Source organism: Haemaphysalis longicornis, unplaced genomic scaffold (assembly GCF_048455015.1).
Source record: "Haemaphysalis longicornis isolate Haplotype H1 unplaced genomic scaffold, Haemaphysalis longicornis Haplotype H1 scaffold_295, whole genome shotgun sequence".
NCBI lineage: Eukaryota > Metazoa > Arthropoda > Arachnida > Ixodida > Ixodidae > Haemaphysalis > Haemaphysalis longicornis.
Genome location: NW_027526334.1, coordinates 123,856 through 149,544, shown reverse-complemented (window position 1 = coordinate 149,544; position 25,689 = coordinate 123,856). Strand labels below are relative to the sequence as shown.

The 25,689-nt window shown below is 48.2% G+C and overlaps 1 protein-coding gene across 2 annotated transcripts in view; it reads left to right on the top strand.

The window, feature by feature from the left end:
• Positions 1 to 25,689, top strand: part of LOC144173151 (rab GTPase-binding effector protein 1-like) — a 61,948-nt gene that overhangs the window by 29,551 nt on the left and 6,708 nt on the right. Inside the window, exons 10-15 of one of the 2 annotated variants that reach the window (XM_077701661.1) lie at positions 717 to 841; positions 922 to 1,122; positions 3,031 to 3,270; positions 7,550 to 7,739; positions 15,998 to 16,164; positions 18,765 to 18,881. In XM_077701661.1, coding sequence (XP_077557787.1) covers positions 717 to 841; positions 922 to 1,122; positions 3,031 to 3,270; positions 7,550 to 7,739; positions 15,998 to 16,164; positions 18,765 to 18,881 — 1,040 coding nt within the window. Of the gene's footprint in view, positions 1 to 716; positions 842 to 921; positions 1,123 to 3,030; positions 3,271 to 7,549; positions 7,740 to 9,820; positions 9,893 to 15,997; positions 16,165 to 18,764; positions 18,882 to 25,689 lie in introns of those variants that run through there. The other variant, XM_077701660.1, reaches the window with a different exon arrangement.

The window sequence follows — 25,689 nt, the reverse complement described above, 5'->3', positions numbered from 1 at the left end:
TAATCCAACCCAATCCAAATCCAAGCCAAGCCAATCCAATCGAATCGAATCGAATCCAATCCAATGCCCTTTGCGAGAGAGGGTTATAGCGCCGAAATCGCGCCACCACATGAACGCGAACCGAACGCGGCGAGAGAGGGTGTTGCGAGCGGAGAGAAGGCGAGGAGGACGCGGGGGAGAGGTCGCACCTGTGGCCGACGGTTGAATGAGTCAAGGATATAAGGCGCGTGCGTAACCTTCCATTCTGTGTCGGCTCCGTGGAGCAGTCGGTAAAGTGCCGTGTACCTTGCGTTCCGCCCGCAGAGTCGTGGGATCGAAACCTGGCGCCGGAAGGTATTATTTCTTTATATAGTGTAGGGTGCGGACTACGTAGTGATGCGGACTACGGACGCCAACGCGGGTGACATCGTGAGTTACTAAAATGCTCTGCATTTAAAATGTTCAGGTTGATGCCAAACCAAAGTTGACGTCATCGCTGTCAGACCTGCCGCCATTGGGTACACCATGGAAAGCAGCTGCAAACTTACTGTGTTCGCCTGGGTGGCCATATTTTTCAAGCACGTCTCATTGCTTTCCCACTGGATTAAAAAAATTGTTTCTGTGAGTTAACAGAGGATGTCACCGCAGTCCTAAAGCTATGTGGTAAATGACAAGGCACGCCCTAAATGCGGTATGGAAAGAACTGGGCCATTGGTTCCTTGTCCCCCTCATTGCAGATGCCACACCAGAGATGGAAGCGCGGAGGTCCTTGATGGAAACGGCCCGAGCCGAGTACGATGACGGCCTGGGCGTGGGCAAGCGAGTGGTCAGCGACAAGGAGTGGAGGCTACTCGAAGAAGAGGTAAGCGATGCCTCCTGTCACGGGGGTTGCACCCTTGTGGAAGGGAGAGGCAACGTCCCCTGCTGTTGTGCTGTGTGCAGCTGGGCCGGCTGCGGGAACGGCTGTGCCAGCCGTGTGAGATGTGCAGCAACTACGAGTTGCAGCTGCAGCAGGTGCAGCAGCAGCTGGAGCGGCACGCCAAGGAGCTGTCCACGGCGCGCCAAGACCTGGCCCATGAGCGCGACCACCGGCAGCAGCTGGAGCAGCGCTTTGCCGACTCGGCCACCGACGTGCAACAGCAGGTCCGTGCTCTTTATGAGGGAGGGGAGGATGAACTGAGGAGAAACCGAGAGAAAAAAAATGGCCACGTATCTGCTCCTTTCGTTGCGAATGTCGACGAAAGGCGATAGCCGACCGGCGCCCCTGCCGCCTAAATGCCTCCCTTCTCTTTCTTGCTCACCACTTACGCTGTTCCTCTCCTGTCTTGGTCCTCCCAAGATAACACACTAGAGGATTGATCAAGTCAGTTTAAATTTACCGCGTTCCACTGCTTCGAGTTGGGTGCCTCGATGCCAGTGCTGCCGTACGGCGGGGACATGCGTGAATCGAGGCAACCTACTACGGCGTCTATAGAACCACGTTGCCGTACTCCACGAGCGTTCCAAGCAGAACGTGCATCCTGTCCAGTGGAACCTTTCGTTGCTGTTTGATTTCTTAAAGGAGCCATGAAGACAAAATACAACTTTGTGTTATTCGAAAGATTTAATGTTTTATAGTGCCCCCAGCGCTTGTCCGAATGCAAACGACGCTTTGTTCACTGAGAAATTAATCAATTTAAGTTAAAAGTTCGATTTTCCTGCTAAATCGTGTGTTTTTGTGGTCCGCAATGACATCACAGACCGCCCTGCAGCCTAGGGTTCCTTGATTCACCCATCCGCCGTACAGGGTGGAGACACGTATACGCTGGCGCCGCCATTTTGGGTCGCTCGCTCGCCGCCGATGCAAAGTTATCGGCGCAACGCGGTTAACTGGCGAAGTTTAAATCAACTTATCTGTTTCGCTTTGCTCAGTCACGTGGGAAACGAAAAGAACGACTCGTTGAGCACGTTGACCAATTGCAGCGGCACGGGACCGTTCAAAGGGTGTCTCCACCCTGTACGGCAGCGTTGGCATCGAGGTGCTCACGCGTTTGTTTACGTTAAACCCAGATGGCGCCACCATACCGTGGCATGCCGTTTTGTGCCTTTGGTTTGTTTTTGACCTTCTTTAACCTAACTTGTTTTTGTTCTGGGAGAAAATCGTTGCATGAAACATAGTGCTCGCTCAACAAATATGATCACGTAAGACACCGTAGCGTCAATCAATCGGCCAGTATCGTCTGAGACGACCCCAAAGCTCCGCAGTTCTGTGCAGCTAAACAAGCATAGTGCGCGCAGTACCAACAGCATTACGCATCGGTACTTCTATGCTTACATGTGCATTCGTAACTTACACTGTTTGTCCCACCATTCTTACGGCTTTAAAAAGAATGTGCCCTAAATTTAAGTCCAAACAGCTCGTTCAGCAAGCTTATAAACTCTGCCTAATTTGCGTTTGCTTTTGCCGCCCTCCGCCAATCGCAGAGCTGTCCCATGTGACATCATAGGTTCTGTTGCGGGAAATGAGCTAGTGGGTCGCATGGCCATTCCCTTTTTTCCTAATTATGTAGCTTATTTGAGCGAAGTTTACGTTAAAAGTGGTGTCAGTATGATTCTAACGAGGCAATCTTTTTAATGAACCAAACTTGTGTTTTCTCTTCATGGCTCCTTTAAATGCTGCCAGGAGCTATAGTACCACGGGCAACAGCAGGCGACGATTTTCTGCCGTTGATGTAGTATTTCATTTGCCATTGCAAAAACCAAGCATCCGAGAATTTTTTGGTAAAGGAGTACTGCAAATATCACTCGTGTATTGATTTTCTGCCTTATATTTGCGTAATGTCTTGTTCTTGTCCAACAATGTTGACAAGTATGAACATTAACACCGGACAGACATTTAGATCTGGCTGTGAGTATATAAGACTATTGCGCAGCTCCTGTTCCGTTTTGGCCGGGTGGCTGAATCGAGTCGCAGTCAGAGAGACCAAAATTTGTGAGTTTAAGGGGACCAAGAAGGACTATCGTCTTCAAAAAACGTGTACCGTCCCCTTGGAACGCCCACCCTTGCTGCAGGTGTCGGAGCTGCAGTCTCGGCTTTCTGCGGCGGAAGTGTCCCTTGCAGAGGCCCAGCGGGCACACGCAGAGGTGTCGCAGTGGGCGCAGGCAGAGGTGGGGCGGCTGCAGGCGCAGCTGGTCTCGCTGCGGGACGAGTCCCTGCGGCTGTCCAGCGAGAACCAGCAGCTGCTGGGCCGGTACGTGGCCAAGGCCCGGCAGCTCCAGGACCAGCCCATCAACCTGCCCGACTCGCTCGAGGTCAGCAGGGTGGGGGGAGCGGTGGCTCAGTGGCTAAAATGTTGTGCTGCTGAGCACAAGGACGCGGGTTCAATTCCCAGCCACGGTGGCTGCTGTTCTGATGGAGGCGGAAAGCAAAAACGCCCGTATGAACGAGATTTCAGCGCTTGTTAAAGATCCCCAGGTGGTCAAGATCAATCCGGAGCCCTCAACTACGGCCCGCCTCGTTGCCTGCGCTGCTTTGGCATGTTAAACCCTAAGATCAATCAAATCAATCAAGGTTGGGGGGGAGGGGGGAAACGAGCGCCCATATCAGCGAGAGGGTGGTTCCTCCAGGTTCACAAAAAGCACCAAAAGCTTTGCACGTGCTGCGCCTACATCAGTCCTTTCACCTCCTCTTTTTTGCGTGACTCATCCAAACCACGTGATATTTCCACAGGAGGTTCAGACACTATTTGCAGCACTGGGGGCAATGGGGAGGGCCAGCTTGCTCATACTTTGCCCCAGCAATTGAGAAAAAGCATTTTGAAGGAAAAGTGACTGCGCGTCACATGGGACAGGAAGAGAAGGAGACAAACACTTGCTTTTCGTCACATCCGATGTGCTGTCGCTTCCTCTTTCAAAAGTTGTGACTAGCAGCCCAAGTTTCAACTCTTCAAAGAAAGCGCAGCTGACATAGCATATGATGCAGTGGGCTTCTTTTTTACGGGTGATAGGCTTGCCGCTTTGTGACAGAATCTCACTAAACTTTTTCTTTTGCGTGTGTGTGAAAGTGAAAAATGGCCCATTGAGCAAAACAGCCAGCTCCTGGTGTTGGTGCTGGGACAGAAAAATGATTCTTGCAAAGCATTCCGTAGCACAAAATGTTCCGTAGCACAAGGCATTCTATAGTGCAAGCTTAAACTCTTCAATAGTGAAAGGTGGCTGTCCATGCCAGTGCACGACAGGTAAAGGGAAGGAAAAAACACGGTCAAAAAGGAAAACACACAAGCAGTGAAATCCGCCATTGTTAACTCTCCCATTGTGTGGCAGCGGGAAGGAGCAGCAGCGCAATGCGTACAAGAGACATCCTAGCCATTTGAAGGCGTTCGGATGGATTGCAAAGCCAAGCTTCTCAAGTGTCAAAATTACAAAGGTCTTTGACAACGCAATGAAGAAGAAATGTGTCTCGGGCCTTGGACGTTTATGTTGCATTCATAAGAATGCTCAAAAGGTGCTTAGGTGTCCTCAGACTTTTTGTTCTTTGAAGTTTCTGTGACAGCTCGGGAGGGCGCCCCAATGCACGGTTTGGCCACAGTACAACCGCTGCGGTGGCTCAGTGGCTAAGCTAAGGCATTGTGCTGCTGAGCAAGAGGATGCGAGTTCAATTCCCAGCCACGAGGGCTGCTTTTCTGATGGAGGCAAAAAGCAAAAAACACCCGTGTGTTTGAGATTTTGGTGCACGTTAAATACCCCACGTGGTCAAAATTAATCCGGAGCCCTCCACTACGGCGCGCCTCATTGCCTGTGTAGCGTTGGCGCGTTAAACCCCACAATCAATCAATGGCCACAGTATGTTGCAACTCGAGGGTATTGAGAGCTATCCTAGCGCAATAGTAAATGGAGTCCTTGCACCTGCAAACGGCTTGTCCTGTGAAGAAAACTTTTATCACTTTTTCTTTTTCGTGGTCACAAAAGCCATGTGCACATTACAACACAGATTTTTTCTGCTTCCAACTTCTCTTGAGGCAAGGATGGAGGAATGTGCACACCTAAATGTCCTCTCTCAAAAACTACTCTGCCAGGCAGCTTTACCCAATTGTCGCGAGTTTGGTGTTAACCACTGGGAAGGCCTAGCCGGCCCACAGAGCTACTGTCACATACATTTGCTAGCACCTAGGCTCCATGAAAGCCAAATTTACTCCACCTGGAACTGTCGATTACAATACACGCTTTCTGCAACCACTGCACAAGGTAGTATCAATGCATTGGATGAGCTGATGTGTACCACCCTCTGCTTGGGTATGTTGCAACCAGTCTTGGGAAGTAACTAGTTACTAGTAACGCGTTACCGGTAACTAGTTACTTTTTTTCAGTAACTTGTAACTGTAACTAGTTACATTTAAGTTAGAGGAACTTGTAACTGTAACACTGTTACTTTATGTGGAGTAACTGTAACTGTAAATATCGTTACAGTTACTTTATTTCTATAAAAAAAAATTTCCAACAGCAACACTCATTAACGACCGTTGTACAGTTTGCGCGTTTCACTTTTTCGGCCTTTCCTCCGCGGAACCTTCGTCTACTTCATCTATGCCAGCTCACTCCCTTTGCATGGGTGAAAAAGATCTGGACTAGAAATTTTTAGGCGTGCACGTGTGCGTGGTGTTCCACGCGGTCCACTAAGGGCTCGAAGTTTCTAAGCTGCAGTATTTTCCTCAGCAGCGCGACATCGCTCTCACCCATACCCTGGGACACGCGCCTAAGCGCACGTGGATGCGCTTAGAACCTATAGTCCGATGCGCGGCTGCACCATTTTCGCCACATCTGGAGTGCAGTGAACAGGAAAACAAAGGCGAAAAGGAATACAAAGGCGAACAGGAAAACAAACACCCACAAACGCCGCACAACGCACTGAAACCTCTGCACTTTCGAGGAAGCCTGGTAAACTCCTGTCAGGGCATCTCTTTCTCATTAGCGACGTGAAGCCCCGTTTGCAGGGTCATAAAACGCCGCGGGGAGTCTCTCGGCGGCCTTGCGCTCATCCAGCCCTAAGCGCACTCTAGAGTGTTCGATTCACAAGTCGAAGTTGCTTGCGACTATTGTGCGAGTCCCCTGGCCGTATTTGGGACCACGCGTTTGGTACCCCTGGTCTAGAGGCTTCATAGAGCTGTCAACAGTGCTCGAACGAGGTCGAGGAAGTAATAAATTTCACGCCCCTCCGCACATACGACGACCCCAACAATGGTGGCGCCCGGCCGCCCTCACACCAGCCAGCATCTTGGCCGGCAGACGTCTGACCACACTGCCATTGCACGAAGAAATGTTCTTGGAAAGCCTCGCGACTTCGTTTCGAGGCCTGTGGCCGAAACGTTCAAGAGTAGGTTCAAACGTTCAAGAGAAGGTTCGAACGTTCAACCTTCAGGAGTAGCTACATCTGCTCCTGAAGGTTGGGTGCAAGGAATACTTAGGCGAGCTTTGTTCGCCCTACGCCTCAAAGCAAACGAAGGGAGGGGTTCCTGGGATCGGTGACGTGATTGCTGAGGAAGGCTGGTATTGTGAAAGCAGTGTTTTCCGGTCGAGACGGCAAAATCCGCCTTTGTGAGGATAGGGGTGAGGGGGAGGAGGGCGAAAACAGGCGTTCATTTCAGTTTCTATTCCCTTTGGAAATATCTTGTCTCATTACGGGGATGGGGGTGGCTGGGGGTTGGGGCGGGAGAACGACTCCGAGGGCCCGCGGACAAACGTCGCTTCGGCAACGGCTCAAATTTGTCCCCGTCTCCGACCACAAGTACGAAATAAAAGTTAACGAAGCGCTTTCAAAACACCTCGACAACCGATGTACTTCCACGTCCGTTTCCCCTTTCCTCCAAGGGCCTTCCCTCTATCCGCCACCTCCGCCTCCTTTTTCCCATTCTCTCTCACTACGTGGGGCGGTCAAGCGACGGCATTGTAGGCGAAAATAAATTAAGTTTACATTGAAAGATTGTTTCGGCTGGGTCGTCCACCAGCTCTGTATAGTATAAGTTCGGCCTTTCTGATTCCAACTTTGAAAAACAACTACTTATGCTACAATGATGTTTGCAAATTAATTTTTTTGGAGCGAGAGTGTAGCAACAAAAAAAATGAAGACCCTTATGATGGATAGCAAAACTTCCGTAATAAAAAAAATGAGGCGTACACAATGATTGTTGGTTTGGGCATGAGAGTGCATCACTTTAGGTTCCCCTCATGTAGGCTTTACTAGGTGTAATTTTTTCTACCTTCATGCCTTCGTACGTTTTTATTAAATAAGCCAAATCTTTTTAGCTATTACTTAGTTTTATACAGTAACGGAAAAGTAACGACGTTACTTTTTTGCCGTAACTGTAACTGTAACTAGTTACTGTTGGAAAAATCGTATCTGTAAGTGTAACAGAGTTACTTTTTTGGGTTAGGTAACTGTAACTGTAACACTGTTACTTTTTTTCGGTAACGTGCCCATGACTGGTTGCAAGACCCCGGGCAATCCTCTCCCTCTTGCTGCTTTGCATGGTTACTGTTGTCGGTGTCCCTCGTTTGAGCCCCACTGACCGAAAGGGACACTTCCTCCTCCGCCCAGGAGCTGCGCTTCCAGTGCCTGCAGCTGCAGGAGGACCTGATCAAGGTGCAGCTGGACAAGGAGAGCCTGGAGGAGAACCTGCGCGGGCAGATCCTGTTCCTCCGCGACCAGGCCAGCTCGGAGCTCAACTGCAAGCAGCAGATCGAGCGCACGCTCACGCACGAGGCCGAGCAGCTGCGTCGACAGCTGGGTATGCAGCAGCAGTCTCTCTCTCTCTCTCTCTCTCTCTCCCCCCCCCACCCCCCCCGTCTACTCGTGGATGCGTACAGGCTGGCAAGAACAGCTGCTTTTTGGAGGGGGCTGTGCCCCAAACTTCAATACGGGGTGTGACGGGTGAAGGGTGCGCTCAGTCCTTTGTGTTACCCACCCAAAAGTTAGCCCAACAGGAAAATTTCTATAGCAACCAGAATGAGTGAATGAAAAGCAGCAAATGTTTGCAGGTGGCTATAATTGGGCGGCAGTTTACGCTTGGGGCTGTGCTTACGTCAACATGACAATTGATCATAATACAGCACTGAATGACGACAGTAAATTACTGGTAGCAAAATAACTGAAAAAGCGTAGCAATACGGCATAGTTATGAGTACCGCAACAAAAGTACAATGGGCAGTGAAGGAACACAAAAACGAGTCGATAAAGAGCTCAAATCACAAAGGTACATTGAAAGATTTCAAAAAATAATAATAATGTTTTTTATTATTATTTATTTAATTAATTATTTTTGGTGGAGTCACATCTTCTAAATCTCAATTTCTTACCCACTTAGGTTGTGGTATGGCGTTAATTCGCATCAAAAACTCCCTTTTTGTAGTCTGCTCAGCCATATGATAGGTATGACCTAGCAGTTCTCGACGATGCTTCCTACTAACGTTGGTTTGGTGCCCTTGTGTCTTCCCCCCCCTCTCTGCCTCTCTGCCTCTTCCCAGAGGGTCCTGGTGACTGCTACCTGTCCTCCCTGTAGTGCACTTGTGGCCAGCCAGCCTCTGCTGTTGCTTGCACCTGATTGCACCCGCCTGCTCTCTCTCCCTTCTGCCTCCCTACACTGCCTGTGCTGCTCTCTGTGGTTGCTGCCTGGCTTACCACCTCTTCTAGCCCCTCCTCCTTTTGCGTGGGCCTCATTTGACTGGGCGGTTGGGCTGTGTAACAACAGACAAACGCAACCACCCTTTGTGCGCTTCTTGTTTTCTTTCCTATTTGTTTTTCCGATGTCTGCCTGCCTGCCCATCTCCTTTGTTGGCTCTTTTCTCGGAGTCAGACTTTTTGTGCTCAAGACGTCATCCCTATGGACTGACTCATGCCTGTGGTGGACCTTAGTGTAAAACTGACCACAGTGCTTTGAAGGCTTGACAACTTGGTAGTCTTGAGTTTCCTGTTGTTGAATGACGGGAAGCGAGTTATGAAGATATGGGATGTTTGTGAGGTGGTGGTTCAGTAAATCCTTGCTGGACTACACCTACAAAAAGGGTTGACTTCAACTTTAAATGAGAAATTTAATTCCACGGTCGGAAAGCGAAGAAGTTGAACTTTCATTGAAGTCTACCTAGAGTCAACTGCATTTTTCAAACTCTAAATGTTTCCGTGCTTTTGTGTGACAAAACGGGCCTAGCTTTATTTATAATTGAATCAAGCGACACTAAATAGTAGCAAGAAATTCTAATATTTAACAGACCATTTTATGGCAGAGTTTTTACTTATCATTCAAATAAATTTCCTAAGTATAAACCTATGTCTCTCCGTACATGCACTTTCCGGGTTAAAAGTGCCAAAAAATGTTTTTCCTTTTTTAACCCATAGAATTTGTAGATACAGCAAACCCTCGTTAACTCGAACTCGCATATCTCGAAATCTCGGTTAAATTAAGTCGAACCTTTTTTTCGCCGTGCATTAACCTCCCATAGGTGCTACAGTTAAACCTCGTTATAACGAGACGGGCTATAACGAAATAATGGATATAACGAGCAAATCGTAATTCCCCTTGAAAGTCCCCATAGAAACCAATGTATTTAAAACCTCGTTTTAACGAGGTAAAATTTCCCCGTTACGGGATATAACGAACAAATTTCGTTGAGAAATCAAATTTTGAGCTAATTTTACAACAGTGCGCAACGCGGATTTGAAACAGTGCGTGACGCGGCAACTGTATTAGCAGTTCAAAACTCCAGCCACGCGCGCGAAGCTGGCTGGCGCGCCGTGCGTACGCTGCGCCCGCGAAGCCCCCACCCTCCTCTCGCTGCGCACGGCATGCAGACAATGGGGCCCTTCGATTTACAGTGTCGGACTCACCGCGGGCTCCCCGAGAAGCAGTCTGACGTTCGATTTTCCCACGTATCCCTATGGCTTCGGGGAATCCGCGGACTATCCGCAGTGAGCCCGAGAAGAACCCCAATGCACACGGCACGCACGGTTGCGGCACCTTCCTCTCCTTCCCCCCCCCTTCTTCCCTTGTTCGTATCGCTGACGTCGCTGCGTAGCTGTGTGTGCGTAGGTTTTGTCAGTCTTCAGCCTTATCTTTTATCGTACTGCCGGCGTGATTCCGACAACGCCAGTGCGACAGGCGGGAAGCGAAAGCGAAAGACTATAACGCTTGAACAGAAGACGGCTATGATAAAAGCCGTCGCATCGGGCGCGAAGGAAGGTAAGGTGCACTCCGTGGTAAGGTGGCAAGAGACTTTGACGTGTGGACGAGTACGCTGTCCACCATCGTGAGAACCCGAGAGTCCATCGTCAGCGCTGTTGCACATGGCTTGAAAAGAAGCGCTAAGGACGGCGTCGGAGGCACTAGATGCGGTGGACGTGCTGCGTCGCTACTTCGGCGCGCACGAGGGCAGCAAAGATGGCGTGAACGTAGCGGCCGCAGCTGAGGGAGCCATCGCTCGCATCGGGAAGGTGCATCAATGTTCAATTATCAATGTCCAATTACGGACTTCTTCGTAGCCAAGTCTGTTTGAAATACGAGTTTTGAACTGCAATAAAGTAGGTTCGTGACTTTTCCTTTTTACCTCCGGAATGTGTTTACTTTACTAACTATCGCCGTGCAGCAAGATGCTATTTCTCCCGCTTTTTGTTTTAGGTAACTACAATGCATAATATTTGGAGTAAATGTCGGCTACGTCTATAACGAAATATTGGCTATAACGAGCAAATCGCGGCGCCCCTTCAATTTCGTTATAACGAGGTTTAACTGTATATGTATTTGCCCCCTCTTATCTCGAAACGTTTTTCGGAGGGGACAGCGGATATATCGGAACTCTTGACCGGGAGGGCAGAAGGCAAAGTCCACTCCCAACAGGAAAAACGAGGGCTCCGTGCGAACGCTTAGCTCTTACTATAATGCCAAACGCGGTCGTGAAGGGCGAATTTGAAATTCCCGCGGACGCAGCCGTTTTCTATCCGCCTTATCAAGCAACTGTGGGAGTGATCACGTGTGCGCACCTGCGCGCGACTTATGCGCGGTGGGGCGGCGTGTGCAGCGTGCCCCCGTCAGTTCGCCACCTAGCCCTTGCATGTGCGAGCTGGTATTCTTTGTTTTCCCCGCGATCTGTGCGCGACGCATCTTGAGTTCAGTTTTGCTGAGTAGTGAGTGGTCTGTGCTACGGACGCTTCCGAATATCGACCAAGATGTCCCGCCCAAAGCAGTGCAAATCTCTGACGTTGGAGAGAAAAGTCGCGTTAATCAAGGAATTTTTTTTCTCTGAGAATTCTTGTGCCTTTACTACGGTAGCTCTCTCGTGCAGTGGAGCTTTTCCTGGCAGCACTGGCTTTTCTTTTACAGTGACCTGGGCAATCATTTTCGGCGTTCTGCTTAACTCGAAATACCGCTTGTCTCGAAATTTTTCCCGGTTTTTACTACTTCGAGTTAACGAGGGATTACTGTATATTATTCGTAGGTACAGTGTAGACTGCTTATAACGTATGCATCGGGAGCCGCGAAAATCCGCACTATAAGCAGTACTGCGCTACAAACAAAACATGCGGGAATTCAACCACATCGCAGCCTACCTTTTAATCATTCTTTGTTTATTATCACTCAACTGAACACTACGTAAAAGCAGAGGCACGGTCTTTATTTCGTCTTTTTTTTTCCACATCAGACTGCTTTCAAACTGCGAGTGCGGATGTTATACTTTGTTTTTATGTTCTGAAGGATCTGCGTTTCTTATCGTCTAGAAGAAGGGATGCCGCAACGAGGGAAAAAGCCGGGCTTATGTTAGCGAAACAATGTTATAAGAAAGCAAGCAGATTCTTTTTTTTTTTCTCCCGCCTTGTGCTTGCGATGCCAAAGGGGGTTGCTTATCAGCACAACGTACTGGTAGTGGAAACCTTGGGCGTTGCGGCTCGCTATCTCCAGATGTTCAAAAAGGGGCAGGGCGGTTTCTTATCTGCCTAACGTTTTAATAGAAACAACTTACCGCACAAGAGGGGGGGGGGCTCGCTATCTTTTGAGGAGGTTGCCAATTTTTTTCTTTTGGTTGTTGAAGCTAGAGGAGAGCAGGGAGTGTGCACTGCATCAGATGTCTGATTCAGTCTTTTTTTTTTTTTCTTTCTCATGACCCTAAAACGATGTCCAAGCTGCGCTGGTTGATCAGCAGACCCACCAAAAAAAACGCACTATAAACAGTATTGTGCTTCGGCCAAGCGTGTTTTAAGTGCTATGCTTATGCAGTGAGTTCTATGGGAGGCAAACGGGTGGTCACAAAAACCTGTATTATATGTGGTCACACACTATAAGCGGTTACGTTATAAATGGTCTACACTGTATACCCCTGTATGGGCTGTTCTTTTCTTTCTCTTTTTTCTTTCGTTCCTTATTTCATTCGTCTTTATTTGTATTTGCTTGGTCACATTTCGGCTTTTCTTTTTTTCACATGAATGAATGGATTGTGGCTGATAGCAGGCATTTCATTTGGCAATTTTGAAGCAACATTTTGTTGCAGTTGCACATAAACCATAAACGAAACATCGCCAAATGGAACAAGGCACTATTTCAGGCTTGTTTGTTTATCTCGTGGCCCCTGTGGTTTTTGTGGCATTGAATTCACACCTCAACTGATAAACCAATAACTAAGAAAGAGCTGCTCAGGGGGAGTCTATTTTCCAGCGCCACGCCAGTTTTGTACAGCTTTGAAGCAAGGCATGTGGTCTTACAGCTTGTATAGAGCACAATGGTCACATCCCTGGTTGAGGTTTTGTGGTGCTGATATCCCGCAAAACGCCTTATTCAAGATAAGTATGTGGGCGCAGCTGAGGTGTTGCTGTAGTGAACTGGGCCCTGGCTGCCTTTTTTCTTCAAAGCAATCTGAGGGGCTAGTTGACCTCTTGACATCATAGAATACAACACCTGTCACGTCTTTTCCCTGTTTGACTGGGACATGGCACTGCCTTTGCTTGCTAGTGAATGTCAACTGTGGGACAGTGTTGGCCGAACAACGGAAACTTGATCAAGAATGCACTGTTAGGCAAGTTGGTTCATATTTGTTGAAAAACTAGCCCAACAATGCATTCTACTGAAGTACATTTCCTCTGCAATAGGCCCTCTTTTGCGTTCTGCATCGTCTCCCGCAAAAGCCTCTGTGTTGATCAAGAAGCACATTCTCCTCCGTGGTTTAAAAGCTGTGTGAACGTGGTAGTTTTTCTTTCGTTTGATCCTGCAATTTTTAAGGGTCACAAGCCTCAGCGAATCATGGTGAATTCCCGCGCATAGCGGTAAAAAGTTGCTGATCAGGTGAGCAATTGCCGGCATACCACGCAAGGCTAGGTCCACTTGTCAATAAACATCACCACCACCACCACCACCACCACCACCACAAAAGGGGGGTTAGCGCGAGACAGTGTCAGCTAGATATAACAGATTATATTTGCAGAAAGGGCTGAGGAGAGTATCGATATTTGTTGTTTGTAATTGTTATGTAGTTCAAGTATTGAGATGTGAGCTTCGAATTGAGGTACTCGATCGATCAATATTTGATTCAAAATTGAATTGTAAAGTATTCACACAGCTGTAATTAGAATGCATTGATAATGTATTGCAAAACATGCCTAATCTATAATTATTTAAATTTATTTTGCTTCTTTGCATGCATATCAGTACCAAGTTTGGTTAGAATTGTGGCCTTTCTCATTTTTTGTGTGGAAAATGGCCACAAAGGTTTACCTGAGTTCAGGTTGACTTGCTTGGGGGTGAGTTCACTTTGTTTTGTACCTTGTACTTCATTGTTGGGTGGCTTTGTTTTTCCAGAAGCGGATAGGCCCTCTGTAAGTTGTTATAAACGACGCCTTCAAAAGTGTTACGAAACACTGAGTTAGACATCCCTCCACATTCCATAAGCACGTGTTGAAAAAAAGCATTTGTGGGCATTTTAGCCAGTCGGAAGCGGTTCTCAAAATGGTGCAGGCTCATTGATGCGATGGCACAGGCTTTTTACCTGCGATGTATTTTGATGAAGTATGGCTGAAGAAATGAATGGTGCATCTATGTTTAATTAGCCATCTAGAGATCTAGACAGCTATATCATATGAGGCCTTACATTTTCTTTTCTTTTAATAATTGTAACATTCTTCTATAAACATCTGGTCTATTGTGATTTTATTGTTAAATTTTAAATCCTATCATCTGACTGCCAGGACATCATACGCATACTGCAAGTGTGTGACTGCGTGCACTTCACAGGGCTAGTTTTTGTCAAGCAAAAAGTTTCAATACTGCCAATTCACAATTATTTGAGTTGTTTCAAATTGCTTTCATTTGATCACCATGGTAAATTAGAAACACAATCACTGCAAATGTATGAAACGAAAAGCTTGCATTTGTAAAGTCCCCTGTAGAGGTGCAAAAATAATTTGCTAACCTTTTAATCTAGCCTGTTATATCCGAATGTATGCTGTAACAGAATCTGCAGTAAACAAGTTTAACCAATGGCAGAGATAAGAATACGAACCAAAGATCGCGAACTGGCAGCTCTGTAAGCAGCTCTGTTGTAATGAAGTTGCACTTTAGTTATTAGTTGGTATAGTTTGTGCACAGGTTCAAGATGGATCCTAATTATATTCGTGTGTAACCTGCTTTATTTTTTTCTTTTCGTACAATTAATATTATATTCCTATGTAGCCTGCTTTATTTTTTCTTCTTTTCGTGTACACAGTGCGTTGTCCCGTGCACTTGTACTCAAGAACGAGTTGTGTGCATTTTAAGTGCAGAGCACTTTAAGGCCTTGTCGTTCTAGCTCTCTCTAGCGCGTAACGTTCTGAGATGTCAAGCGACTGCCGGAATCAGGCGGTGCAGCGAGATAATGGACCCATGTAGAGCCCGGCTTACCGTTGTAGCAGCATCCCGTCGTAGTGGCGTCCCACAGAGGCTTCGAAAACCAAGCGGTTTATGTAGTCATAACCGTTTGAAACTCGTGAACCATTGGTGCTTGTCATACATCTCCCCCTTGTTTATAGTGAAAAGAAAACTCCAGGTACATTTGAGGCAAAATATACGTAACTAACCGCAGCGCCTGCGTTCATTTAGTTAGAAAACGCTTGTTGGGTTGGATTTTACGATATTAAGTGAAAAAAAGTGGCAGTGCAACGGCGGCACATGCGGGAGGAAAAGAAAGCAAAAAAAAAAAAAAAAAAAAACTCCCGCGGGGCATAGTTTCAGGCGGGGGGGGGGGGTGCGAGCGAAGGTGGGAAATTTGAATTGCGTTGGACAAACCTCCGTTCCATTCATCAAGAGAGGAGTGAGACAGGGCGGCGAAGAGTGTGATGGGTGGTAGCAGTGAGTAAACAACGCACTACAGCCCATCATGACGATTCACTGCTCTGTACTTCTGACAGCTTTCACATTGAGTGGAACAGCTTTAATTTGTTTTATCTCTGTCTCTCTCACTTAGTTTGATGTGAATGTGGTTGCGGGATTAAGTATTAAGTGGACCAGGCGAGCCTGCAGTATCCTATGCAACAGAGCAAGCTATGTGTGAAAGGGCTGGGAACAACAGTCGATGCGCATTAACAGCATCCTCTAACTGCGTCTCCTTTTGGCTCAAGCCAAAAGTGGCTGCCGTCTTTACCGACCACTCAACCCAACCCCCAATTGTCATGTTGTTGGTTGCCATTGTTGGGCCACCATGGTTTCAGGTGCCATCTAGGGAGGGCAAGTGGGTGAAGTGTGACGGAGGTGATGTCATTTTTAGCTGTGCCCCGCTCTCAGGCGCGCCGGTGTTGAAAGGTTGCTGGGGCCGATTTCTTCGCTGTTCCAACAGACGTTGCACCGCATCATTCGCGTGGTTCACAGCTGGAGTATCAGTTGGTTTCCGGCCAGAAACCGTGGCGGGGATGGTGTGCAGAGCTTCGGGAGAGAATGGGAAGGGGAATGGTCAGGGAGAGCCCAACACGGCTTCGCAAAGCATGATGCCAAGCTCTTGTTCCTCCATGACCTTTGCATCGTGAACGTTTCTCCCCGTGCAGACCAGTTGACGGGCGTGCGCGAGCAGTTGGAGCGAGAGCAGCGGGTTCGTGAGGAGAAGGAGAAAAGCCTGCGGGCCTGTGAAGCCCGGCTGGCCCAGCTGACCGGCCAGCTGGACGAGCGGGTGGCCGCGCTGCAGAGGAGCCATGACCAGGTCACCACCACCAAGGCAAGCCAACAACCCTTCACCTCTGGCTGGTCCCGAACGCTTAGCACGCACTGCTTCGGTCATTGGAGAACATTTACATGCCCCAGCTGTTTGGCTGGTGGTGTTGCAAGCGGGCATGATTGGGCGGACCTGTACTACACGAAATTTTCAATTGACAGTGAAGTTGATGGGCTCTGAAATTCTCGGTGGAGTTTCAGTCGTTGGCTGTGTGAACAAGTGACTTGGCAGACTTTCCTGTGCACTGTGTGGAGAGTTCACACAGTGAACAATGCATTCAAAGGCCTTTGAAACGCCCGCGTTGCATAGGTGTATTATGCCCGTGCTACACGGAAACTTTCAATTGACAATTGAACAGTCACTTACAAGTGTGCCCTGTGTACATTAGGGCACTCGATAGACAATTGGATCAACGGCCTTAAGAAGGATTTTGAAATGGCTGTGTAGCAGAGGTATAGCTCAGTTATGCTGCCTATTCTGTTGCACAGTTTCCACAGTGCTGCTTGGCATTTGTGCATCCCCTTGTTTGCCTTGTAAGAACAGCAGTGAGGTAGAAAGTTAGTGCTTGAAATATTCTTAGGCTGCACTTTAGGTTACGGGTATACAAAATTACGCTCATTGCTGTCGACTTCGTTTTGTAGTTTTGTGTACCTCGTAACCTTAAGCGCATTGTAAGAATAATTTTAAGAAACAACCTTTTCCTCTCAGCCAGTGCTGGTCAGAGATTCATTTCCGACCTGCACTGCTTGCTGCAACATGTAGTGACAGGACTTGTTATTTTTGTTACCATTCCGTCGCTAAATTATCATCATGGGTTTTACTTGAATACAGCATGGTGAGCAGGGATCCTTGAAAACCTTGAAAACCTCTGAATTTAGAAGTGTGATTTTCAAGGCCGTGAAAGTCCTGGAATTTTTTAACGTTCCTTGAAAACCCTTGATTTGCAACGTGATAATCAGTGGTTTTGTAATTTCAGTAGAATTTAAAGTGTTTGTCATTGACCTTAAAGGGACCCAGAAAAGCTTTGTGAAGGTGGCAGTGAAATGCATTCAGGTGGTAGAACACACAACGGGGAATTTTTGAGCCAAGTGTGAGCCCCATACGTTGGACGGATAATTTGTAAACAATTTTTGAAGATAGCCTTTCTCAGCCGATGAGCGCGATGCCACAGCGAGCCGATCGCTGCTGACACGACCGCGATCGCGGCTGACGCAACGGCGAGGTACCCCCTTGATTCGCCCAATCACTGGCGAGGTCGGCCGCCGGCAACGTCACTGCCATTGGCTTCCGGCTGCTCTTCCTGCTTCCTGCGCGATCCCGAGTAGGCGTAGAGTACCGGATTTCTGCAGCGATGTTCCGATACGAGCGCTCTGCGTCCTCTAGATCTGGATAAAGATGAGTTATCTGTGCCACGTCGTTGGCTGCAAAGCGAGTGACTGGAGTGGCGCCAAAATGAGGCAAAATATGGACGATTGCAGACTGTGCAAAGGCAAAAGCGGGTCCGCAGCGATTGATGTGTACCTAGGCACAGGAATGTAGCTAGCGCAGAACGGAAGTCGAGCTTCGCATTGTCACATCGCTATTCCCAGTGTTTCCAGCTGCTTTGAAAGAAGCAGAGAGGGAAGAGGAATCGATCGGCAAGGGGGGAGAGGTGCATTTAATTGCTTCTGGCGCAGCTAATACTGAATGTAGATCAATAATTCTAACGGCATTGCATCGCTATATTGGTGCTACGCGACAATACAGGCCTTTTGTAACTTTTACAAAAGGCTTTTCTGGGTTCCTTTAAGTTTTAATTAACTTCAAAAATTGTAACAATCAAATTTCAGAGTATATTGTGCGAAATTACAACACATTTAGCAAATTCTTGTTAAGCGCGAGGCAGGGCTGTCTCGCGAGGCGCGAGCTGTCTGCAGTGCAGCTCGGTCTCAAGGGGAAGACATTTTTAACAGAGATGAAAACTGTTGGATTGGATGAAGACAGTTGTAGCTGGGTTCATAAATGCCAGACTGATCCCGTCTGCAAGGGGTGACAATGTTGGCGAAGAAGGCATCAGTGAGTCGCAGAACGACAGCGATGCGCGAGTCAGAGGAAGAAGGCTTCCGTGGTTTTGCCTAAACGCCATCTGTAAGTACATGCCATCTGTGTGTATCAATAAACTGTTTTTGAGACGTTAGTTCTGTCTAGACTTCGGACGGCTGATGCACGTGTCTGGCACTGCTTACTGGGGGATGCGTTCAGAGGCGGCGGCCGCCGCAACCATGTACTTTCGCTGCACTTTCCAACGAACTCATCCTCTATGAGTTTACCTAATGAACAAATGCATCTTGTACACCAGTGCGTCTTATACACCAGTGTGACCTGTATGTTTTTTTGTTTTTTCTTTGGAAAAACTCATTTTTGGGGGAGGGGGGGGGGGGGGGGGGTTGCGACTGGTACAAAGGTGTGACTTATAGACTGGAAAATACGGTAATTTGACTCTTTTGACGCTGGACAGTTGCTCATTGTGTGCTTCCCGACCATTTGGAGAAGGTGCTGCCCAGGGGCGCACTAAGGGTGCACTAAGGTTGTTCCAAGCCTGTCCTCTTGCCGTGCTCGTGCAGGAGAAGCTGGAGGAAGAGGTGCAGCGGCTGCGGGGCCGGGTGCAGACCCTACAGGCCGAACTGGACAACAGCGAGGCAGTGCAGCGGGACTTTGTCAAGCTGTCACAGTCGCTCCAGGTCGGTGCACGCTGCTGCCCACTAGTCAACCCCTGTCTTGCCTGGTGGGTTTAACGTGACACTGGTCAACAAGCTGAGCATGCATCGTGTTCCTGGGGACCTGAAACGAAGGCCTGGTCATAGCTGTTGTGTTTTTATCAGAACTTGCTTCTTGGACCCCGTGAAGGGGGCAATCTGGGAATAAGTAAGCATATGAGCTCATGGAAACTCTTTTTCCTATGACCAGCCACGAGAACCACTTAACCCTTTGAGGGTTTTTGCCGTACGTGTACTGCGGCGGTTTTCTGTCCCGCAAGGTCTTTGCCGTACGGGTACGATTTCGAGCATCCGTTTGATATTTCGCGCCATATTAACGATGCATGCTCCCTGGGAGGTGCTGCCACCTCCTGGGACTTACAAGAAGTGTTTGAAATTTGATTGTACTACCTTCTTGCGGTGAAAAACAGAACTCTCTGGCTTTGGCGCGTTACGGCATCTGTACGTGTCAACGCGTTTCGTGGTTTCAGTTTCGCCACGTGATCGCATCGGAGGCGCGCGAAACTTGATCGGCGCTCGCTGTCAGGGGCGGCGGAAGTTGATTTCGATCTATATTGGTGCTGCTCTTATCTTGTTTATTATCCACGCTCACTAGGTATTCTTGCCCTACTTGCTTGGAACTGAAGTAACCTAATCGGAGACTCCGTTGCGGGGACGGCGGAAGTTGATTTCTATCTATATTGGCGCTGCTATTAGCTTGTTTATCACCGGCGCGCATGAGTTATTCTCGCTCTCCTCGTTTACTGGGTTGCCTTCGAGTTCTTCAGATGCACGGCAAAGCGGCGATATGGCCCAACGAACTGCCCACTCTGATGACACCGACCGCGATGACTCTTCTGACTCTGAGTTTGCTACTGGGTTGCCTTCGAGTTCTTCAGATGCACAGCAAAGCGGCGATATGGCCCAACGAACTGCCCGCTCTGATGACAACGACCGCGATGACTCTTCTGACTCTGAGTTTGCTCCTTTCACCGAGTCTGAATCGGAAGACAGTCTTTCTTCGGAAGAAGACAGCTCATTTTCGGACATGCGCTTTATGTGGGCAGACTCCATTAAGGGGGCGCACGGGTCTTTGGGACCGAAAAAGTGCCAAAAAATGCACTTTTCATAAGCATCATTTTTGAAATGTTCAGGTCTTTTTCTCCTGGTTTGCGAAGTTTTTCCTCCGAAAAGTCGGTACTTGAGCAGTAACAGCAACTTATAAAAGCCCTACAAGGCCGATTCTTCGAGATTCCGACGCCAAAATAACTATTTTTCTATAATTCCTCACTGCTGCGCAACGGGCGGTATCGCAGCGATCTCGGTCTCGTTTGAAAGAGCGAACTTCGGTCTTCAATTTCCCGCCACTGCGGTTCCTGCCCGCTCAGTCGTAGAGTGGGAAGCACGCGCCAAAAAAAGCAAAAATGCGCATTCCTATTCGCCGGCGAGCGCACGTGACTAGACAGCGCGATGCGATTGGCCGAAGGCGGCGTCTGTCGTCTGCTCCATGCCGTTGTCGGCGCAATCAGGCGCCATATTGCTCGGGCTCTGACTACGACGTTTGCGATGTGGAAGGCCGGAAGAAAATCCCGCACGAAGAACCCGTATGGCAAAAAGAGAAAGAAATCCAACCTCGAGAATCTCAGAGGCCGCTCCACACCAGCGAGGAGCGATGAAGGAGATAGCGACCGACCTTCCGTGGTTGGCGACGACGCGCTTGTCAACGTAGGCCTAGCGCCTCCGCCGACCGCTCATAACGCCTCCGGCAGCGGCCGCATCCGTCTCGATACAGCAATGTTGCACCCGTTACAAGTGGCAGAGGTGCGTCAAAACGCGGAAAACAAGCTGCACGAGCTTTCTTCAACTGGAGCTACACAACGGAAGTGCAGCCTGTTGGGCGACCCTGACAACGCCGCAGCCACGCCGCTGGACGAAACAAGGTTCGTGATCGTCAGTTTGACCCAGCTGAACGAACTGATGCGCGCAGTGAAATGCAAGTTGTGCTTCGGTGATGTGGAAATCGGCAAGGAGGACAGGGAGTACGGCCTCGCCGTAAAGCTAGTGCTCAAGTGCGCGAACTGCGGCGACGTGTCGACGGCGTGGAGCTTGCCGCGCGTTGACGGCGAGAGCAAGGCGAAGCCGTTTGCCATCAATGTTCTGGGCGCGCGCGCCATGCAGTCGACTGGAAAGCAGCAAACAGCGTTCAACGACGTGTTTTCGTCGATGAACATTTCTTCGCGCGGCCTGCACAACAAAACGTGGCAGAGCTACGTGAAGACTAAACTGACGCCCGCAGCTGTTCGCGCATCGCAGAAGGTGACTGCAGATTGCGCACGATCAGTTCGGCAACTGTACGCTGAGCTCGACCTTGCAAACCCGGGCAACATCGCCGTGTCGTACGACGGCTCCTGGATGACGAGGGGACACTCGTCGCACATCGGAGTGGGCACGGTCATCGAGTTATTCACGGGGCTCGTGCTCGATTATGTCGTGCTTTCCAATTTTTGCGCCGGCTGCGAGCGGGCGCCCAAAGAGAGTGACCCTGCCTACGAAGAGTGGAAGGCGAAGCACCTCTGCCAGAGAAACACCACCAAAAAAGCTGGGGAAATGGAAGTGGCGGCTGCCCTCATTCTCTTTCAGAGGTCGTGGGAGCGTCATAAGCTCAGGTACACCACAGGGGTTTCGGATGGTGACTGCCGCACCTACCTCGCTTTGAGGGATGCAGATGTTTATGGCTTCATTAAGATCCTCAAAGAGGAGTGCTTGAACCACGTGCAGAAGAGAATGGGCACTCAACTGCGCAACCTCCCAAAGCAGAGGCCAGCTAGCTCAGAGAGCCTCAGTGGTAGGGGGCGGCGGACTGGCGACCTGATCAACAAACTGACCTCCTACTATGGCTGGGCAATCAAGTCCCACAAAGGGGACGTGCCAGCCATGCACAAGGCTGTGATGGCCACGTACTATCACGTGACATCCAATGATGCAGTGTCGAACCACAGCCTCTGCCCCACTGGTCCTGACTCGTGGTGCCGCCATAACGCTGCCAAGGCCAAAGGGGAGCCAGTCCCCAAGCACCGCTACAACCTGCCCCCCCACGTCTGCGAGGCCTTGCTTCCTGTATATGAACGGCTGGCGGACCACAAGCTGCTTGAGCGGTGCCAGCGTGGCAAGATGCAAAACAGCAATGAGAGTCTTCACTCAGTGATATGGTCGCTGGCTCCCAAGGAGCGCCACGCATCGCTTCACAGTGTGGAAGCTGCGGTCGCAGAGGCTGTGATGCGATTCAATGCCGGAAGCCAGTTGGCATCATCAAAGATCCTGCAGGAGCTCAACATGACCGTTGGCACACTAAGCAGCACACGCATGGTCGAAAAGGACCGCCGGCGAACCAAGGACTCTTCCCGCAGGCGAACATCCGCAGAAAATGTGCAGCGGACCCTCAAGAAGAGGCACCTGGCTGGTGCCAGCAGTCAAGATGACTATGCTGCGGGGGCCTACTAGTTGTTTCGTGCAAAAAAAGTACTCCACCTTCTACTGTTTGCATTAAACATAGCACCGCTACGTTTTTTGCCATTTTCTTAAAATGCATATTTTTGACGTATAGGAACTTCTCGAGAGGCATACCTCAGCACATAGTGCAGCTAGAATGATAATTTTTCTTTCAGCAGGAAGCTGAATGTTTAAACCATGTGGTATGGGAAGCAGATTTTGCATTTTGTGTTTCAGTAATTGTTTAATTAGCATTATTTTTAATTGGTTAGCAGCAGTACTTCGAACCTAATAGTAAGAATTGATGGAAACTTGTATGTGATTGTTGTATGTGATTGTAAAACAAAAAAACTGCTTCCCATACAACCTTCTACACAACTTCTAGTATCTATTCATGCCTTGCTTGTAATTTTTTATTGATTAGTTTTTTTTCCATTGTTCTCAAGAACAATCAAGAAAGATTTCTAATTATCTCGAAAACTAAATGTGTTACATCAAAACTAATTGGATATTTGAAATCAGCTAAAAAATCTGAACAAGCCCATACAGTTTCATGAAGATTGGTTGGAAAACAAAAAAAAAGTTTCAAAGACCAGTGTGCCCCCTAAGGCACTGTGCGTAGACCCGTGTTTCAAGGAATACCACACTCTGAAATACTATTGAACATTTTTCAGTTTTAAGTGATGCTGACCCCAAAATACTGTTCCTGATAATTTTTTACCATTTAATCCTGACTTTAGACATTTTGTACATTCCAAATCCGCAATAAACTAATTTGACCACCAGGGAAAGTTTTTTTCAAAAAAATTCGACCCTCAAAGGGTTAAAGAAGCCATAAAGACAAAATACAAGTTGGGTTTATTAGAAAGACTGCTTAGTCCCGATAACAATGATACCAATATCATCGCAATCTTCGAGCAAATAACGGAGATGTGAAAGAAAACGTGTGAAGCAGTCGCGACACCCTAGCCAATTTCCCGCAACTTTTCTATGACGCCACGGAACCTTGTTTGCGCGATTGGCGGCCGCCTAACTGACCTGTCACGACACATGACTGGACGTCTGGAGTTGCATTTGACCGCATCACTTGAATGCTAACGTGCAGTTAACGCACTGGAAATTATGTTTTACTGTTGGCCCGTATGACGTCATTCTTGCTCATAAACACGTTACTGTGGCGCAAAATCTGAAAGTTTTTAAATACTTCTTGCTTTTTTTTTTTCGTTAAAAAAACATCGTTTGTGGCTGTAATGGAGCTGAGTGAGATACTGAATCCTAGTTCTTTCAAATTAAACGAAGTTGTGTTTTCTCTTCATGGCTCCTTTAAAGTTCTGCTGGGCGCACTTCCCCTAGGGCTGCTGCGAGGGCGAAGTGTTGCGCACAAGTTTGCTCTGACGGGCTGGCCGCATGCGGCCGCTCGCTCGCTGGCTTGGCCGGCTGCAACGTCACTTCAGCCTAGCCATTTCAGATTTTTCATGGTCATTTCCACCATGGATACATGCATTTCAGCTGTCATGCTTAGTATTTTGCAGTCTTTTTAGGCAGGATGTATGGAAATAACGTTTTGAAGAGGTTGAAATTGTCAGTGCAGTTGGTCATCAATGGTATTGATGTGCAGCTGCGCGTGAATACCATTTATTTAAAAACATTTTCAACGAAAATCCCCTTAATGGCCCATAAGAAATTACTTAATTAGGCTGCAGCATTCTCATTACAACTAAAAAAATAGTTATGCCACTTGAAAACTAATTACATATTTGAAATGAGGAAGAAAAACACATAAGCCCAGTGACTTTTATTATCATAGACCAATTAACAGAAAAGTCCATTTTTAACGTGCTCCTCCAAACAACTTTTTTTTTAATAATGAAGTTAGGAGGCTGAAATTTTCACAGCTTATAGAGATTGAGCTCCTCTGGTCATATATGTAATCAGATTTTGAATAGCTGCTCCGGATAAAATGTTACGCAGCATGACTTTCAGAAAAATGGCTTTTTTGTGCACACTTTTTTTTATAGTAAAAATTTTTTCTGAGACTTTTAAAATAGCCTAGGTGGTTCCTTATGAACTGCAGAGTGCACAAATCTACCTAAAAAAGCCTCATCATCATTTTCCTCACCACGAAAAAAAAATGACTGGTAGTGTGCCTTTTTTTGTTCTGTATATTTTTGTTTTATGACCGCCAGAAATATCTAAGGACACAAATTGCATAATGAACAAGATTTGTGCACTCTACGTGTTATAATGAACATTTGTGCAAAATTTCATCCTGATACGACAACTTTAACTGGGAAAATAAGTGTGCACAAACTCAGAAAACGGACAAAAACAACAAGCTGAGAAAAACGCAATTGAAAGTTTATTTCTTTGGCAGATTCAGAAATTCTTGCTCGAACAACATGAAATTTGGTGGGGATACAGTCTGAAATGTCCACATTGAGGTACTAAAACTAGAATGCTCCTGCTGCATAAGTTGCACCCTCACGGTTTTTGCTGGGGTAGTCCTTGGTGTGGGACCGTTTCACCAGGCTGCGGCAATGGGGCTAGCCTTAGCAGTCAGCTTTGCACACATCTGCCTGACCCTCCGCTGGTCACTTGCATTGCTTAGTCTGACCAGTTCTTCTGAAGGGAAGATTCCCAGTTCTTGGAGAACTTGCTCAAAGCTAGTGTGGCCTCTGTTGAACCACAACCCTGTGAGGGCAGTGGCAGTCTCCACTACAGTGAACTGCAGGTTGTACGATAGCGTCCTGTGCCAGATGCGCAGTGCTGCTTCCGTCTCCATGGCATGGGATGAGCAGTCGACATTTTTTTCACACACAAGAGGCATGAAAGGCTTGCCACACTTCCTCCTCTTGCTCATCAAGCTTTTGGTGGCGGCTACAAGTACAAGTAGTTTGACAGCACCTCAAAATCCAGGCAGAGACCAGTGTCAAGAGAAATGGCAGTGCTGTTGTGTCTCGTGTCTTTGCTTCTGCCAAGTACCATCAAAAATCACACTGAGGTCAGTCTGACCAGCTTGCAACGCAGTTACTTGCCTTGCTTCAGCAAGGTTGTCAGAGACGCCTTTTGTGGCCGCAACATGAACTTTCTTGGCAGTGTTGTAGAACGTCTTTTGATGCTGCGGTTTTGGTAGACCAAGAATGGCACAAAACCTGCATAGCTGATCGTGTCCGATGCCAACCGCGCGTGCAGCGAGTACCGCTTTCACATTGACGGCGAAACTATCACGGGGAGGCCGCAAACCGGAACTGCAGAGTTCCGGTTTGCGGCCTCCGCGACCGACGGCGGCAGCACGCTGCGACGA